This window comes from Fundulus heteroclitus, chromosome 23 (assembly GCF_011125445.2).
Source record: "Fundulus heteroclitus isolate FHET01 chromosome 23, MU-UCD_Fhet_4.1, whole genome shotgun sequence".
In the NCBI taxonomy this organism is placed as follows: Eukaryota; Metazoa; Chordata; class Actinopteri; order Cyprinodontiformes; family Fundulidae; genus Fundulus; species Fundulus heteroclitus.
Genome location: NC_046383.1, coordinates 21,310,018 through 21,325,560, shown reverse-complemented (window position 1 = coordinate 21,325,560; position 15,543 = coordinate 21,310,018). Strand labels below are relative to the sequence as shown.

Here is a 15,543-nt window from a genome sequence, read left to right as displayed (position 1 = left end):
TTTAATACTATAAAAACATTTAATAATTATAGTTTTGGTCCAGGGTGGCATACAATTTGAATTTCATATTAGGTCATTCAGGTAAAAAAAACATTTTAGTGGATTTTTAGCTTTAGGTCAGATATCAAACACTAATTTCATTACTTGGACTAATCTTCTTTCCTTTCTTATCATATCTGCAAATGTGCTCTCTTTCATGTCTGCAAACTGGGATTCACAGGCAATGGAGTTGGCTGGTGTCTCTTGCCAATCCATGAAATTCTGCACTATTTTGAGATGCTGAAGCTGTTCCAGTTACTATCCCTGCTGGTAAGCAGGTCAAACGGCGGGATAGACTACAGCAGCCAGAATTGCATCATCCCTAGTCACATCAATCATTTATATATTCAACTTTTTTAGAAGGCTTTTTTTTATTTCAGTCATCCAGGCTTGGTAAATTCTAGAGATAAATCTGAGACTGCAACATCTTCAAATATGCCATTAAACATCAGGAGACATGCCTTGAAATTGTGAGTAGGGTTTTTCTCACGTATAAGTAGTTTCTGAAGTTTGTAATAGAAAACACAAAGAGCCTCTATTCAAAACAGAAAAAGTGGGCGGTAATCACCTTGAAAACTTCAGTAGTCTGATAAGATCAAAATGAAAGGTAGGGAGAGAGATCAGATGATAGGACACAGAGATACACGATGACACTTCTTAACAAGGTAACAGAAGGAGAAAGAAAAACGAACTGCAAAAGTCAGGTAGGAGGTATGAAGAGGATAAAAGGTCAGATTCATTAAAAAGATACAAGGCTATGTCTGATTTTTTTTTTCCTGTGCCCGAAGCTATCAACCTCCCAGAGCAATCCCGCTGGCAGGAAGTTAAGGTTAGTCCAGATAATAATCAGTAATAGACTCTGTACTCGGTCTCAGAGACAGGTACAGATAAATATGATAGGGACAGAGGAAAGCCAGTTGGAGTTTCAACCTTTAAAGGCATACGGTTTTAGAACATTTCTCACATAAGGACTCGTAGCGCTTGTTAGTTGGGGATTCTTGTGACGGCATTTAACTTTTTATGATAGTCTGAGATAATTGTGTAGCAGATGTCTGGGGATGGTAGGACAGACAGAGAGGGAGGTAAGTCTGCTTGAAAAGGTTTTGTTCAGCGTGTCCGCGCAGAGTTAGCGCATGCTCAAGGCAGACTCCGTGCAGACAGGTACGCGCAGAGCAAACTTTTTATGACCGCGTACGTGGAGTTAAATTCCATTCAATTCGGTTTTCACAAGCCTATAGCAGCATAACTAAAAAAGATAGCTCAGGGTAACCTAAGCCACTCTAACTATAAGCACTGTAAAAAAAGTTACGTTCTAAACCTAATCTAGTGAGGTGGACTAGTTTTTCAGCATCACTCCTGGACAAAATATTTCTAATCTTGGCAATATTCCTGAGGTGAAAAAAAGGAAACCCTGGAAACCTGTTTAATATGGGATTTAAATGACATGTATTGGTCAATAATAAAGCCAAGGTTTTTTTTTTACTTTGTTACCAGAGGCCAAGTTAATGCCATCCAGATTAAGTAATTGATTAAGAAGTTTATTTTTGAGGACTCTGGTCCAAAGATAAAAACTTTGGACCACAGTCAAAAACTCTGGACTACTGTCTTGCCAGAATTTAAAAGCAGGAAATTTAAAGTCATCCAGCTATTCGTGTCATCATGACATGCCTGTAGTTGAAATAACTGATTGGATTAATCAGGATTTATGGATAAATATAGCTGAGTGCCATCAGCATAACAGTGGAAATTAATTCCATGCTGTTTGATAATTTATTAATCGGAAGCATACATATAGTAAAGAGAAAGGGAAGTAGTTACACCATAAAGTGGTCGGTGGCAAGAAGTCTTCACCTCAAATTGTTTTATATGTGACACAGTTTGATACACTGAGTTGCTCCGAGCAGGCGGTTGCAAGTACACGCGGCACCACAGTCACTCTCTGTTTGCACTGACAGATGTGCGGCGGGTGCCTGCTGGAAAGGAAACGGCTCTAGGTGCTAAACTAGCTAATCAAACGTTTCACCATCCCTCCCGTGCTTCATCCCTCTGGCAGCAAGTGTAGGAATTATAGGACTTTATCACAAGAAAATGTAAGCTTGACTATGAGAGGTGAAAGGTCAATGCAGAGTCAATGCAGAGTCAGTGCGGAGTCTGCGTTGACTCTCAGTATGCGCACAATACACTTGGGTGTGCTGGAGCTTTAAGAAGGAAAAGAAAGTAACCAAGAATAGAAAAATAAGTAATAACCCCGGAGAAAATGAGAGGCTACACCAGCGTATAACAGTGAATTTTATTTTGCCGTTACGTTAGAAACAGAGCAGTGTAGTCCAGCAACTACTCTGTCCTCCCGGCAGAGACGGCTAGGTTGTTCGTTTTTATCTCTCTCTCCCTCTCACTGGATCAGATGCTCATTTGGCCTTCTGAACTCAATATACTCTCCTCTTAATTAGAAAAGTACATAGTAATAAAGAAGTCACAAACATCTATCTGGCTTAAGAGTCGACATGGTTATTTTTCTCCATCTTGTCAAAATTAAAGCTTGAAATACATAATGTTTAATGGACCTTCAAGTGGAATAAACATGGCAGTTTTAACAATTTCTTTTCTGTGACATTATTTTTTTTTAATAAATTAAGTTAGGTGTGCTTTCACAAATGATGCAGATTTGGTCAAAACACAATATATTATAAAGAACAGCCAATGGTGTAGTTTCTTGGAAAGGTCTTCTGAAGTATAATAATGCAATATAGGCTCCTCAGTACTTCAGAGTTCGAGCACAAGTTCTGCTTGAGAACCTTAACAATGCTATCTCCTCACAGACAAAGACAACTGGATTTGTGCCATTTTTTTGTCTCAGTTATCACCAATTCAGATAAAGATACAGAATCATATATATAAATCGTCATCAAAATTGAGTGCCTTTTTTCTATTTAGAAGTTCCAGTTTCCATGCATAATTGTATTGGTTACAAAGGCGAAAAACCACTTACAGTATGACAGACATACCTGCATACAGTGTTAACACTTTTATGTCTAAGCTTCACTCAACATTGACAGCCATTAAGTGAGAAACAACAGCAATCGGCATATCAGTTGGACACTAATACAATGATTGGTTACATATTAGCTGTTGACGTCTATATCAGCGACAAGTAACTGAGCATTTGAGTGCTTTTTTAAAAATCCTATAAACTCAGTTTCTTTGAAGAAATTTACCTAAATTTGACCAATGAAGTAAGTGACAAAATGTTCAGACACGGTGAGCATTGAATTTTGCTGACTTCTGCAGACCAAGCAGTGAATTCCTTTGTATAAACCGTGCAGGCAGATTCTACTAAGACTATTAAACCAACTAGAATCACAAACAAGAATTTAAATATAGAGTTGAAGTGATATAAGTTGTCACTACATATTTCCCAAGAACAGAAAATGTTTTGTTTTGGAAGATTGGGAGTTTCTTGTAATTAGATTTAGCGGCCAACTTACCATACTGCCATGAAATAAAGAAATAAGAGCAAACAGAACACTGAATTATAAATGCAATGGCTCAAAGGTGATCTTGGCAGCGTTCTCTGTTTCTTAAATATGTGTTCTTGGAGCAGAAAACATGAAAAAGCAGTCTTGTTAAGACATACTAGAACTAATCTACAAGCTCTTAAAGAAAATCTCTACGCAATTGGCACGTGTTGGTAAGGGATAGGAAGTGTGGAGGCAGAAAAGAGGAGAGCACACTCTGTACTCGTGTGTGCTGCATGTGGAGCTAAGAGACAGGAATGCCAGAAAAAAAAAAAAACTAATTTAGTTAGTGGATTTATCCGGTTCAGGCTCTACCAGCGTTCTTTGTTTTTTTTTTTTTCCTTTCGTTGTATTCATTTCACAGAAGCTGACCCAAAATGTAACATTTGGACTTTAAAAATCTCATTGACCATAATCAGCACAGACGTATGGCTTTACACCTTTTCACCTGCTGAATCGCTGTGTGCCAGCTTGAGTCAGTGTTTTACATGGGGAAGTGTTGATGCTCGCTGTGACAGCAGTGCTGCAGCAGGGGAGATGACAGATCAAATTACATCTCAGCGCCACAGTGACAACTCACAAACCTTTGCTGACAGCAACAGAAACAACAGCTGCAGAGGATTTCAAACATGCAAGTTAATGATTCATAAATACATTTGTCTCAAAAACATGGAGCAATATTTGACATTCAAAATCCTCAGCTTCATTGACGATTTGGATTTAGTAAATTAAACAATGAATATAAAGTTGACTAAAAAAAAAATACAAATGAAACTGAACAAAAAGGAACTGCAAACCTGAAGCTAAATTAGAAGGACTGGAAATATCTGATGGTATATGTCCTGCATTGTCAAGCCCTTACTGTCTGAATTTATTTACAACTACATAAAAGAAAATTGATTATCAGGGTTTTTGCTTTTAAAATAGGTTCTTGATAAAGTACAGATTGTCAGTTAGAATGGAGCACTGCCTAAATTCAAGGTATTTAGCAAATTTGCTAAATTAAACACAATTTGGCAATAGTACAAGCACTAGATAGAGGACAAAATAGTTAAAAAAAAGGATCAATGTTATGTGTTCATTATATCTCAATAAGCATTGGCATGCATTTGCAGACAGACCCTTAGAGGTGCTCAAGCACTTACTGTTTTGCCCTGAATGAGAAAAGTGCTCTTTCTGCTGGAGCCCACTTTTTATTTTCATTGATAGATGTCTAAAAATAAAAATGACTCTTTCTTCCATCAATTCCCCCCAAAAGTGTTTTGAAGGCCTAACACAGTGCTGAGCACCAGGTCAAACCAGCCAAGCCAACGGCCAAACTTATCCTATAATCCTGCAGCATTAGACAAATAGGTAATTAAATTCAATTCAATTCAATTTTATTTATATACTCCCCTTTAACAGGAAGGAAAAACTTCCAGGAGAACCAGGCTCATTGTGAACGGTCATCCGCCTCGACCAACTGGGGGTTAGAGAAGACAGAGCAGAGACACAAAAAAAGAGGGGAAAAAGCACAGAAGCACACATGGATCCTTTCTACGTTTGGTAATAGTGGATGATCTGCCTCCCCAGGATGATGTCACAGCTAACAGAACACCAGACCAGGTGTACCTACTATAAAGAAATGAAATGACAGAGAACAAAAATGTAAAAGATGAAATAACAAACAATGCAAATCGGAGAACATTAGGAGAACTCAGCAGAGTGGGAGAAATAGATCTTAATGTCCTCCAGTAGCCTAAGCCTATAGCAGCATAACTATAGAGATAGCTCAGGGTAACCTAAGCGACTCTAACTATAAGCTTTGTCAAAATGGAAAGTTTTAAGTCTAGTCTTAAAAGTAGACAGGGTGTCTGCCTCATGGACAAAAACTGGCCGTTGGTTCCACAGGAGAGGAGCCTAATAACTAAAGGACTTGTGTCCCAGGCAGTAAGTCTCAGTAATGTTTGTGTTTGTGGAATCCCCAACTTTGTTCAGTGCAAAACGTAGCACAATAGCGCTGCTGAAAACATTATGAACCTTTCCTCCCATTACACGCGCAAACAATGGTTGCCTTTTCATACAAAGGGCATTCACGCACAACTCATAGCCTACATGTTTTGAACTCTTGAAATACTTCATTTCAAAGCATTTGTCAGTTTAATGAAGAGAGAGAGGGCAGACATACAGGTAGTTGGAGCAGATGGGCACTCAGGCAGAAAATTTTGTCTTGTCAGAGACACATAAAAAATCATATCTTCAAAAAGTCGTGGACACAGAATCTGTTATTGACATAGTTTATCTTTGTTTCCATTTAATATATTATTAGGCATTGCAGACTCAATACTCTGACACACAACACTAAATGAAAAGCATTATCTTTTCAGAGTTCAGAAGTAAAAGATCACCACTACTAATACAAGGTGGGACAGTATCCAGTTTGTTAACGCTATAAGCCTTCCTAAAAAGATATTGCAAAAAGTATTCGCTCATCCAACCAAATAATGGAAATCAGATCTTCCAATCACTTCAATGGCCACAGGTGTATAAAACCAAGAACTTTGGCAGCCAGACCATTTGTACAAATATTAGTGAAAGTATGGGTCACTCTCAGGAGCTCAGTGGATTCCAGTCTGGTACTGTGATAGGATATCACCTATGCCAAAAAAAAAAAAAAAAAAAAAAAAAGTCCAGTCGTGAAATTTCCTTGTTCTAAATATTCCACGGTCAACTGTCAGAGTTATTATAACATAAGGGAAGAGATTAGGAACAACATCAGCTTAGCCACATAGTGGTAGGTCATGTAAACTGACGGAGCGGGGCAGTGGATGCTGAGGCGCATAGTGTGCATAATTCGCCATATTTCTGCAAAGTCAATCGCTAGAGACCTCCAGAATCTCAGATCAGCTCAAGCATTGTGTGTAGAGATCTTCATGGAATGGGTTTCCATGTCCGAGCAGCTAGATCCAATCCATCCATCAACAAGTGTAATGCAAAGCGTTGGATGCAGTGGTGTAAAGCACGGTGCCATTGGATTCTAGAGCAGTGCAGGCGTGTTGATGAACCTCGCTTCTCCATCTGGCAATCTGATGGACGAGTCTTGGATTGGCAGTTGTCAGGTGAATGGAACTCATCTGACTGTATTGTGCCAAGTGTGAAGGATGGTGGAGAGAGGAGATTGTGGTGTGGGGTTGTTCCTCAGGAGCTGGGCTTGGCCCCTTAGTTCCAGTGAAAGGAACTAAAACGCAAGGTCCATAAAAGACATGGATGAGAGAGGTTGGTGTGAATGACTCTGGCTCTCCACGTAGGCTCCCTCGAATATATTTTTCTTCTTTTCTCAATGTTTGTCTTTCTGCTTCTGCTGCTTTATTGTTTTACTGTTAAAAGGCTGTTTAACACTGATATTTATTTTGGGTTTTGGCTTGGTAAATAGCAATACATTCATGTTCTGGTAGACTGGGCTTTTGGAATGTACACATGTTCTTTCAAAGGAGACACTTTTCAGTCTTTATCCAATAAAAAATAGATACACAGCTTCATACTGAAGGTAGCTGCACACCGGCCAGCGAGTTATACTGCAATATGGCAAAACTTGCTGTTTATTCTTGTGAATTTACACTTACTGCAGTCGCTCCACTAAACACAAGGCATCATGGTTGAGTAAATAATGCTGTTATACAGCAGAACTGGTTGCAGAGGAGGTTTAACAAGAAGCACAGTCTTCAAACACACACACAAAAAAAAAAACATTTGAACTTATCTTTGCACCACTGAAATAAAATTTGGAGCATTTTTAAAGATATTATTCAACATAATGCTATTGATATTTTTGCAAACCCTGGTGTACCCTGCTGAAATTATTCTAAAACACTTGTGAAGTTTAACTTTTACATATTTCTGCATCATAGTGTTATATATTAGGATCTGGATATCCTGAGATAAAACAACACTGAACCAAATACTGAGAGCTGAAAGAAGTTTGTTGTTCAAAAAAAGGCTTATGATGCTAAAGGTGCAGGTGAGATATATGCAATTGTGCTGTAAAATGTTCAAATCCAGCTTGAACCTGTAACTATCAATAAGCACAGAGGGTAGACTGCACACATCACACTACAACAATCGCTTAACTGTTTCCATGGGAATGCAATATGACACGCAGAGCAATTTTTTTTCTGCACTTACTGCTATTCCCATCTGTTTACCATTTTGTCTTGTTGATCTGATGTGAAACTGAAAAATCTCTGGCACCTCCAAATGCACAAATGTTTGAACCTGCTGTCTGGTGGATAGTTTAAGGACTGGCCGTTCTGAAAAGTGCAGGAAGAGTTAGCAAGAATGAAGGAACGGAATTTGAAACATGAACAACAAAAAGAGGTACAAAAAGCCTAATCATTTGCAAAGGTTCAGAAATAGACTTTCTTTCTCCTGACAAAAACCCATGAACACCGTCTACTCACAGAACCATGCTCTCAGCAAACTGAACACATAATTATAGTTTAATCTGAGCAAAGACAGGTAGGAATTAATGTGACAGAAGTCAAGCAGGTAAAAGGCTCTTCTGTAACCGCATCAATCCTTGATCTCTCCATCATTCAAGCTTAAACTATTAGGGGATAACGTAAGACAAAGTCAGCACTGCCCTTAATTAGGAGACCGTCTTGGTTCCCAATAAAATGTGCCTAAGGAACCTTGGCATCCTTATAAATACCCCTAATCCGAGGCTGATTAGAATAGATCTGCGAGGGAAGGCTGGGACAGACAGAGGGATGAAGGGGCAAACAGTTATTCACAACAAATTCAGTAACACCACCTCCCCACCTCCCTGCTCAAGATAAAGGAAGCCTGTAAAAATAACAATCCATCCTTTTCTCTGCTGCTTTCTTTTAAATTGCATTTCTCCACCACAATCCCTCCATCCATCTGCCAAAATCCCATTTTCATGACAAACAATAAGACACACACACTCACTCCATCACCAGTTCCTGCAGCTGTCACATAATGGGGGTAGGGGGTGGCGGGTGGGGTTGCGGAGACGGGAGAGGAGGGGAAGAAAATAACACGAGTAAAGGGAAGGATGACACAGAGAAAAAAAAATGAAAACACAGAGAATTACCAATGTGTTTGAAAAAGAACCAGTTGAAGGGCTTTAGTGAGGTGGGAAGTGAGTCACAATGGTAAGTTTCTGGGCCTTTAAAATGACTTAAATCCTTTTCAGTCATTCCTTTGTCTGCTTACCCCAATTTCCCCACAACATCCTGAATCATCTACATGTTCAAAGCACTCATTAAATCACATGCAGAGACAAAAGCAGACAAATATGGAACAGCTTAATTGACCTACTTATGCCTCTAACTAGAGGAAAAGTCTGCTGGGAAAGCTCTGTACTTACCAGCCTTTTCTGTATTATGGGATGGTTTGCTGAACTCCTGACCAGGTAAGCAGGGGCACTGTCCATCACATTTAACTGAGATCGTCTTCCCAGACAAGCAGCTCTGAAACTCCAACTTACACTGAAATGACCAAAGAAGAAAGAAACATTTTTTATTTGCACTGGAGGATTAAATCAGATTTTGATGTTATGGCATCTGACTCAGCTCCTGAAGAAAAGTTATAGGGAGAAAATTGAAACATCACACCATTTCTTCTCAAAATGAACTCTGTCTTGCATAGGACTCTCCAGGTGCTATCAGCAGGTGACTTCATCTTTTTTTTTTTTTTTTTTTTTTTTAGCTTTATTATGATTCCTGCAAGGAGAATTTCAAATTATATGGACATGACAATGGGAGAGTAAAGGAAGAACAAAAAGTGAAAGAAAAGAAAAAAAAAGAGTAGAGGTGAAAGAAAGAGGAGATAAAAGGAAGAGAATGATAAAATGTCCTCTGTCTGCTCCATCACCTGGAAAGAGACACAAAAAGAACAGCACAACCAACAGACATAAAGCAACAGATACACTCTAATAACACCTAGATGCCATTACTAAATCATATATATTATTATGTAAGCTGACATGTGTAATGTGATATTTGAAAAAAGAAAGTGACACAACATAAATAAATAAATAAATAAATTATAAGATTACTGTATATAAGTGAACACTTAATACCTGGGACCCAGCACCTGTGGGAGATGTGAAAGTGCACTAGTTTAGGTGAAGATTATCCAGAAATAGCTTGATAGTGATTGTGGAGAACCAAAGACCCACCTTCCCCGAGCACAGAGGCAGGCGTCAGGGGACCCGTAACCCCGGACTCCCAAAGGGGTCCCTAAAGCAGGTCGCCCAGGAGGGGCCGACACAGGATATCTGCAACCCCCCCCCCAAGGAAGGAGCAGAGACGACCCCGAGGAAATCCCCCAGCCACCGCAATGCCGACGCCCTCAAGAGCCGCGGAGACGAGCCCGTGGGCTCCGCCGGCAGCCAGCCCCGCTGAAGTGGTCCCGGCCATGGGCCCTGAGGGCCAGAGGCCCCAGGGGCGCCCCGCCCCCGCGACGAGGGCCCCGGCCGCCCCCCGGGGGGCCAGGCCCCGCGAAGAGGCCGCCAGGAGCGGGCCGGCGCACGCCCGGGAACCCGCCCCAAACCCGAAGCCAACCAATGCGCCAGGGGGCCAAGGCGCCCGCCAACGAAGTGGAGGAGGGCAGGACGTGGGGGGATGGGCTCCGCACCTATCGGAGACTTGAGATGTTCTTGGGAGAGGGAGCGGACCACACCCATACCTGAAAAAAAAAAAAAAAAAAAAAAAAAAAAAAAAAAAAAAAAAAAAAAAAAAAAAAGCTCATTCACCCCATCCCTCCCTTGTGCCCCACTCGCCACACACAGAAAAAAAAAAAAAAAAAAAGACGCTGTACACACATTCCCACATAACACTCACATCCAACACTGACCAAAGGGGGGGGGGACACCCCAAATCGACTATACGACTGCTTGTGCCCGACCCCCGGCCCCGGCCCCCGACCAGACGCCCCCCGGACCGGGCCCCCCCAAGAGGGCGGGCCAACACGACCCGCACGAGCCACCCGGCCAGAGCCCCCCCCCTCCCCCTAAATACCTAATAAACCCACTCCCTCCCCCCACCTTACCCTTGCCATCCCTGCCCCCCGCCCCCTGGGGGGAGCGGAGGCATCAGCCCCAGACCTGGTAGGCCGCTGACTGCACACCGCAGCCCCCCGCCAAGACCCCGGACACAGTGGCCCGCACCTCCTCCAGGCCCCAGACTCCTTGCCTCCATCGGAGAACGGGGGTGTGCAGAAGACCCCGACCCTCCCTACGCCTGCTCAAATGTTGTGTTGTTGCATGTTGTTCTCAAGTGCGTTTAAAAACTGGGAGCGCCGAAGGGGATGCACGGCACAGCCCACCCCCCTTTCGGAAGGTAGCTGTTGCCAGCGCACCCCTTCCGTGTGACTGCCCAGAACCCTCAATGTCTAAGTGGGAGAGGAGGTGAAGGGAGCCGTCCGAGGTGAGGCCCACACAACATAAGCCCCCTCCCAGACGTCTTCCCCCCACCCCCCCCCCCACCATGGCCTATATGAGTGTGTGATGTGAAAAATGTTTGAAGTGAAAGTGTCTAAGATGCAAAATAAAATTGGGGAGAGGGGCGTCACCAGAAAGTGGCAACCTCCAGTAACGCCCCCTCCCTCATGACCTGCATGTGTGGCGGCGTGATGGAGCAGGCAGAGGGAGGAGTCCGGGGATGGGGAGCAAATGACTGGGAAGCCAACCCAGGGAGCCAGCTCCCCTACTGACTCCAATAGGCACCCCCGCTCCCCGAAAGCCCCACCTAGAGAAGGGGGCCTCGCCAGCGGCACCACCGTAGCCCGGGGGCCAGGGAGAGGCCGTAGGGCCCGCCAGCCAACCACCCACCAGGACCAACACCTAAGCCCCCCCCAGCCCACCCACCAAGCCTACTTAAACTAAATAAATAAATAAATAAATAAATAAATAAATAAATAAATAATAATAATAATAATAATAATAATAATAATAATAATAATAATAATAAGAGGGGGGGACCCTGGCCAGCCGGCCCGCACGAGCCACCCCAACCCCACCCCCCAGGTGAAACCCGCACCGGAAGACGACACAGACCAGGACCGGGACAGGGGTCCGGACACAAGCCCACCAGAACGTCAACCCCCCCCAACCCCCCCCCCCCCCCCCCCCCCCCACCCGTGGATTTAATCCCTCCCCAACACTAACGTTCAAACAACTCACCATACATTCGACAGTAGACATCCAGGCTGGGTAGATCCCTACTCCCCCTCCTTTCCCCCTCCCCCCACTGGCAGAGTGCCTTTCCAATAAAGGAGAAGAGCATCTGCCCAGAGGTGTTAATGACCATGCCCCCCTACCAGCTCAACGGGCCCCGAGACCCCCCAGCGCACCAGAGGCCCCGTGCAGGGGCGGACACCCGGGCGCGCGCCGGCCCACACCAAAAGCGGCACACCCCCGGAACCGGAACCCCCGAGGCCCCGCCGGGGCCCGCACCCGAGGGCGGCGCGCCCCAGGGACCCCAGACCCCCAGACCCCCCCCCGCCCCACCCCGCGGCAGCACAGCTACCCGGTCAGTAACCCACGTCCGCCAACACGCAGCTCCCAAAGAGCGCCGCAAGCGGCTGCTGTAGGCCACCCGTAGGCCTCCCAAACTCCTCCCAGATGGGGGCAACAGACCCCGGAGCCGGATCCACCAGGCGCCCTACTCCAAGTGCCCCCAGGGCCCCAGGAACCCCTCCATCCAGCCACTGCGCCCTGCAGGAAGCAACCCACCGCCCCCTATTCCACTAAGTGATGGTGTTGATCAGAGGAGCCCAAAAAGACCAATCAGATGTGGAAGCAGATGCTGTCTCTAGATTAATATGATCCAACAAAAGATCTCTATACTGATTGATACTGAGATTTTGTTTACTTTTCCAATTCATGAGGATAGTTTTCTTTGCAATGCATAAAGCAGTAAAAACCATGTAAACTATTTCTTTTTTCAGAGGACTTTCCTCAAAATTACCGAGCAGGCAAACTGATGGGGATGGTGTAATCTTACAGCTCAAGCACCTTGATAAGTCCTTACATATCTGTGTCCAGAACCTCTGGACTGGTGTGCATAACCATAACGCATGAAAATAATTATCAGGATGATTGCCTATGCAGTGTGGGCAGATATTAGATTGTGCCAGACCCATCTTGAATAATCTTTGTCCTGTATAATGTACTCTGTGAAGGATTTTGTATTGTATTAGTTGTAAGTTGGTGTTTCTAGTCAATTTGAAAGTTCTTAGACATGTCTGAGCCCAGAAATTTTGTTCAAAGGTGCCTGATAAATCTTTTTCCCACTTCATTATAGGAAGAGATATCGAATCATCTATTTTAGTCAGTGTCCTGTATGATTTAGACAGTAGTTTGGGGGGGGTTAAATCTAAGAACTCCATTATATTAGTTGGGACTTGTAAACCACCATTAATATGCTTATATTTATTTTTAATTATAGATTTAAGTTGTTCATATTCCAAGAATTTATTTTTACTAATGCCATATTGCATATTTAGTTTAGCAAAATTGATGAACTCGGTTCCGTCAAGTAGATGTTCCAGATATTTAATACCTTTATTCTTCCAGTATGTAAAGTTTATCATTTTATTATTTTGTAGGATATCAGGGTTATTCCAGATAGGTGTACGACTGCATGGGATAAGGGATGACTTTGTCATTTTGAGGAACTCCCACCATGCTGTCAGAGTAGAACTAATGTTGATATATTTGAAGCATGTATGCCGTTTTATATTTGAGCTTATAAACGGCAGATCTGAAATCATGATATTATTGCACATTTCCTGTTCTATATCTAACCAAGGCTCATCTAAAAGACTATTTTTTATCCATTTAGAGATGTATTGTAGCCTATTTGCTAAGTAATAGTTATGGAAGTTAGGCAGATCTAATCCTCCCCTGTCTTTAGTCTTCTGTATTGTCTTTAAGCTAATACGTGGGGGTTTATCTTTCCAAAGAAATCTAGAAATGGCAGAGTCTAGAGATTTAAACCAGTCAGATGATGGTTTATTGGGGACCATTGAAAATAAATAATTAATTCTAGGTAAGACCATCATTTTTATAGAAGCTACCCTACCCATAAGTGTGATTGGAAGCGATTTCCATCTTTCAAGGTCCTCTTCTATCCTGTTTAAAAGTGGGGCATGGTTAAGTTTAAGTAAATCTGTTAATTTATTCGACACAGTAATACCTAAATATTTAATATTTCCTGATTGCATTTGTAAATTTAGGGAGTTTTCGAGAGAGCAATTAATTGACAGTACCGTAGATTTAGACCAGTTTAACGAGTAATCTGATACTTTGGAGAAAGATTCTAGTATTCTAATTACTTGTAAAAGAGAATTATTTGAATGCTGGAGATAAAGTAATACATCATCCGCGTACAGACTAATCTTGTGCTCTATTTTCATGCATTTTATACCTTTTACAGCTTTTGTTTGTCTGATAGTTGCTGCTAGAGGTTCTATAAAGATGGCAAAAAGTGATGGAGAAAGAGGGCATCCTTGCCTGGTGCCCCTCTGTAGACAAAAACTGGAAGATATTTGATTATTTGTCCTGACACAGGCTGTTGGAGAATTGTATAGAATTTTTAACCAGTTTATGAATAAATCGCCAAAACCGAATTTATGAAGAGTAGCGAATAAAAATTTCCAATTTACTCTATCAAATGCTTTTTCTGCGTCTAAAGACAATATATTGGTTTTAATGTTTTTACTGTAGGAATAATCAATTAAATTAAGTAATCGGCGTGTATTTGTGGATGACTGCCTTCCTCTGATGAAACCAGTTTGATCTGGATGTATTATGAGAGGAGTTACTTTGTCTAATCTTTTTGCTAAAGCTTTACAGATTATCTTGATATCCACATTAATTAAGGATATGGGACGATAACTAGTGGGCAACACAGGATCTTTGTCTGGCTTGAGCAGAAGGCTGATGGTGGCAGAGTTCATATTAGCTGGAAATCTACCTTTTTCCTGTATTTCCTGCAACATTCTGTGGAACGTTGGGGCTAGAATATTCCAGAACTCTTTATAAAACTCAGTAGGGAATCCGTCTGGACCTGGAGCCTTTTTATTAGGCATGCTTTTAAGAGCTTCCTGGGTTTCAGCTGTTGTCAGCGGGGAATCCAGTGTCATTCTTTGGTTATCTGATAATTTAGGAAGTGTAATTTTATCCAGAAATTGCTTAATATCCTTCTCTGATGGATTTATCTGTGGTGTGTATAAAGATTTGTAGAAATCGCGGAAAGTATTATTTATACACTCTGGTTCACTTACTGTATTACCAGTTGAATCTGTAACTGCAAATATAGTAGTTTTCTCCTTATTTATTTTAAGCTGATTAGCTAGAAAGCTTCCTGACTTATTGCCATGTTCAAAATTTTCTATTCGGAGCCTTTGTATTAGAAATCTATTTTGCTTTTCAATATAGTGGTTTAATTCTAATTTTACTTCACGGATTTTACCTAACTTCCCTTCTTCTTGAGATAAATCTAGTAACTTAAGTTTTTCTTCTAATTCCTGAATCTTTTTGTTTTCTTTTTTCTTTTTATGAGATGAGAAAGAAATTATTTTACCTCTCATCACTGCTTTTCCAGCTTCCCACAATATCGATGCCGATGTACCTGGTTGATCATTGTATTCTAAGTATGAAGCCCACTGTTCTTTAATGAATTTTATAAATTCTTCATCTTTAAGCAGTGATGTATTAAATCTCCAGCTTTTGTTTTGTGTGGTTATTTTTTTATTAATTAAGGTGAGAGTAACAGGAGCGTGATCACTGATAGCAATAGGATGAATTACCGTCTCTGAAACGACCGACAGCAGTGAGCTACTTATAAGAAAGTAGTCCAGACGAGAGTACGAATGGTGAACATTTGAGAAAAAAGTGTATTCTTTACTAATAGGATGAAGAGAACGCCATGCATCGCAAAGACCAAAATCACTCATGTATTGTTTGACTACACTTACTGAC

At 41.9% G+C, this 15,543-nt stretch overlaps 1 protein-coding gene across 3 annotated transcripts in view; it reads right to left on the bottom strand.

Annotated features, from left to right (window-relative positions):
• spock1 (SPARC (osteonectin), cwcv and kazal like domains proteoglycan 1) overlaps positions 1-15,543 on the bottom strand; it is a 194,545-nt gene that overhangs the window by 12,852 nt on the left and 166,150 nt on the right. For all 3 annotated transcript variants that reach the window (XM_036127090.1, XM_036127089.1, XM_012882163.3), the window contains one exon: positions 8,923-9,043. In XM_036127090.1, the coding sequence (XP_035982983.1) occupies positions 8,923-9,043 (121 nt within the window). The remainder of the gene's footprint in view (positions 1-8,922; positions 9,044-15,543) is intronic.